This window comes from Haplochromis burtoni, unplaced genomic scaffold (genome assembly GCF_018398535.1).
Source record: "Haplochromis burtoni strain Fernald_Lab_line unplaced genomic scaffold, NCSU_Asbu1 Contig_475, whole genome shotgun sequence".
Taxonomy (NCBI): domain Eukaryota; kingdom Metazoa; phylum Chordata; class Actinopteri; order Cichliformes; family Cichlidae; genus Haplochromis; species Haplochromis burtoni.
Genome location: NW_024582836.1, coordinates 98,986 through 102,425, shown reverse-complemented (window position 1 = coordinate 102,425; position 3,440 = coordinate 98,986). Strand labels below are relative to the sequence as shown.

Sequence of the window (3,440 nt, the reverse complement as noted above, 5' to 3'; positions counted from 1 at the left end):
AAAAAAAAAATGTTAAATTTAAAATGATATGATGATATGGTATATTCTGCATCTGACAGAATATACCATATATACTTCAATATTGGGGTTGAAGGCTGCAGACATCAACAAAAATGCCAGACTACCTCATCCTAACAGACAACCTACGTGTGCTGCCTGTAATCTCTTTCTACTGTTGACTTTATCCTGTTACCTGATATTTTTAGTTAACCATTAGCAGGCACTCCCAGTTCCGCTGACAACGTGTCATCAGTTTACAGACGCCTGACCTGTGACCTCACTCTCTGTGACGCATGCACAGAACAAATGTGGGGGAATAAAACAGATTTTGCTTCACTGAGCCCGTGTAACACCCTGTTCTCCAGAGAAGTTACACATTAATAATTGCAAAACTTTATGGCAAACATCAGAGTCATCCTGTAGGGAAACCCCAAATGTCATCACTGCTGGATACTGGTGGTATCATAGCAGAGGTGGCAAAATTACACACATTGCTTACTCAAGTAGAAGTACAGGTACATGTGTTAAAAAAATATACCAGTAAAAGCTGGTAAGTACTGAAGGATCTTCTTTTCTCAGGTACAAGTGAAAAAGTACAGACTCTGAAATATACTCAAAGTAAGACAGCAAAAAGTAACTCTTTGAAGGACAATTCTATTAGCTATTCTTTAGCTAACAACACACTGTGCAGCAAACAGCACACGCTAACAGTTTGCTGATCTTTGTTGAGCTCATAGAAACATTTGAAATTACCTGACACTTAAAAAGTGTTACTGCTCGCTCCTCTTCAGTAGCGCTAGCTCTACACTGAAATACTGCGATCACAACTTACACCCGTTCCAGCCCACTTTAACCTCTGAGAGTAAACGTTATAAATAATACATGTGAACTACAGGTAAGGAGCCTGCTTTGAAAATGTAATTATAAAGTACAGATACCTGAAAATTCTACTTAAGTACAGTAACAAAGTAATTATACTTTGTTACAAAGTAATTGTACTTTGTTACGTCCACTTCTGTATCAGAGACATTGTGAACTGAAAACAAAGATTATGTTCTATAAATAAATTTTGTTATATTGAAGTATTTTTAAGAGGCGACCAAAAGAACAAAATATCTGCATGATTTTCCATCATAAATAAGACAAATATTTTTCTAGGGTACAGGAAACCAGTGTAGATACTGGAGGTGCTATAATCTCTTTCCTCTCCTCTAGGAGACATTCCTCGTAGCTCTGCTCGTTCTTGTGGCCTCAGTCCACTCTAGCTCCCAGTTTTACCTTCCTATTGACTGTGATGACATATATCGCAATGACAAGACAAGCTCCAGTGGAGTCTACAAAATCTACCCAGGAGGTCCCACTACTCCCCTGCATGTCTACTGCGACATGGACACTGATGGAGGGAGATGGACTGTCAGTATCAAATCCTATCATCATATTTTCAAATAAATGTCAAAGTTTTTTGGGGGGTGGGGGGGTGTCACCGTGCTGCAGAATAAAACATGTATTTTTGTGCTGACAAACATGTCTGTTTGTCAGCACAAAAATACCAAGCTGAATTTCACGAAACCCTCTGGAGTGGTGGCACCTGGGCAAAAATGAAAAATTACATCTTTAATTATGATATATGTTTTTGGCATCAGTGGAGAATGCAGATGTGACCAACTAATAATGTTAGATAAATATATAGCATTTAATGTTAGTAAACATTAAAGGTCTCAGTTTGTTTCGTATTCTCCCTCTCAGGTATTTCAGAGAAGGATTGATGGGACAGAAAGCTTCTTCAGGCCCTGGAGGCACTATAAGACAGGGTTTGGGAATGTGGCTGGAGAATATTGGCTGGGTGAGTGCAGGAAGGAGAAGTGCATTAAATACAAGGTGCTTGTGCTGCTTTTAATCTAAACTTGGTGTGGCGAGATGAAATGATGGAGCCTGGGAAAGAAACAGTGTCAGAAATAGGAGGATGCTGGTGCACGATGCAAAGTGAAACAGAGCTGTGTGTGTGTGTCTTTCCAGGTCTGGAAAACATCTTCCTGCTGACTATGAGGAAGGAGAACGAGCTGCGGGTCGACATGGAGGACTGGAACGGAGAAAGGAGGTCCGCACAGTACTCCTCCTTCTCAATTGAGTCTGAGACTGTTGGGTATCAGCTTCACCTGGGCAGCTTCACTGGCGGTGCAGCAGGTGAGGAGTGTGTCGAGCACAAGAGACTGTGGATCATTTTTAAACCTGGCCAAAAATAAAATTATAATAATGAAAGAACATACTGATTTTTAAAATTTTGTTTAAGTGGAAAAATCCTATTAAAGAGATATGCCAGTGTAGCTTATTAATTTGAATAATGTTTTTGTTTTTTTATCTTAATGGTTTGCAAAGTGCAGTATTTGGTCTGTACAGAGTCATTCTCTTCCTTTGAAAGGAAAAACAGCTAAAGAGACAATTGTTAAGATAATAATTAGGAATTAACTGCTGAAAATAAAGGCTGAGGAAAAGTTCCAAACTATTTTCCTCTACATATTATCTCCAAGTAAATTAACTACTTCTGTCAAACACAAAAAGCCAAATAACAAATACAAACCCATGTGAGAAAAGTAAAAAAGACCATAGAACCTTCTTAGTCTTGACTGCACTCACATTTTCCCTGTTTTCTTCTTCTAGGGGACAGTTTATCTGAACACAACTCCATGAAGTTCACCACGTATGACAAAGATCAGGATCTGTGGGATAAAAACTGCGCTCAGCATTATTTGGGTGGGTTCTGGTACAATCAGTGTCACATCACTAACCCAAACGGCATGTATGCGCCTCATGGTGCCATTGGGTATGATAACGTCCACGTGATTTGGCATACATGGAAGGGCTGGAACTACTCCCTCAAGACCATTGCCATGAAAATTCGATTAAGACCTAAGTGTTCATGCAGAAATTAACCTGATTTTCTAAAGATAAACAAGATTATGATAGTACCCACCCTCCATTGCACGAGAAGAGCTGGGATGTGTGGGGACACCATCTCTAACACCCAAGTTGTTCTTGCTGAAATTAATTTACAAGCAATAAAGAAACAGTTAAAACACCCATTTATTTCCTTTTTTTTAAGTTTAGTGCCTTGTTTCAAAAATACAAACTGTAATAATAGTTTAAATCTGCATACATCTACTTTTGAAATTTCTTATTACAATATTATGTTATTTAATAACATATCGACCCAAATATCAATAGTATTGATACTAACGCTGGTAATGGCATCTGATCGATACTAGCGCTACAGGACTGGTGCTTTCTCTCTATCCTCTAAGATAGAGTAGACTAAGTTTAAAAATTGCAGTTAGTAGGAGGAGGAGAAGGAGGTGCCATTCAGCTCCTATTAGAAACCCAATTTTAAATACACTTAGTCATTGAGGGCTAGCAGGAGGGACTATGCGCTTACCTGCTGCTCC

The 3,440-nt window shown here is 38.9% G+C and overlaps 1 protein-coding gene across 1 annotated transcript in view; it reads left to right on the top strand.

Moving 5' to 3' along the window:
• The window catches only part of LOC102308559 (microfibril-associated glycoprotein 4), a 3,162-nt gene extending 85 nt beyond the window's left edge, over positions 1–3,077 (top strand). Inside the window, exons 2-5 of the mRNA XM_005946133.2 lie at positions 1,216–1,413; positions 1,747–1,843; positions 2,017–2,184; positions 2,659–3,077. Coding sequence (XP_005946195.1) covers positions 1,216–1,413; positions 1,747–1,843; positions 2,017–2,184; positions 2,659–2,930 — 735 coding nt within the window. The 3' untranslated portion in view covers positions 2,931–3,077. The remainder of the gene's footprint in view (positions 1–1,215; positions 1,414–1,746; positions 1,844–2,016; positions 2,185–2,658) is intronic.
• The last annotated feature ends 363 nt before the right edge of the window (positions 3,078–3,440 follow it).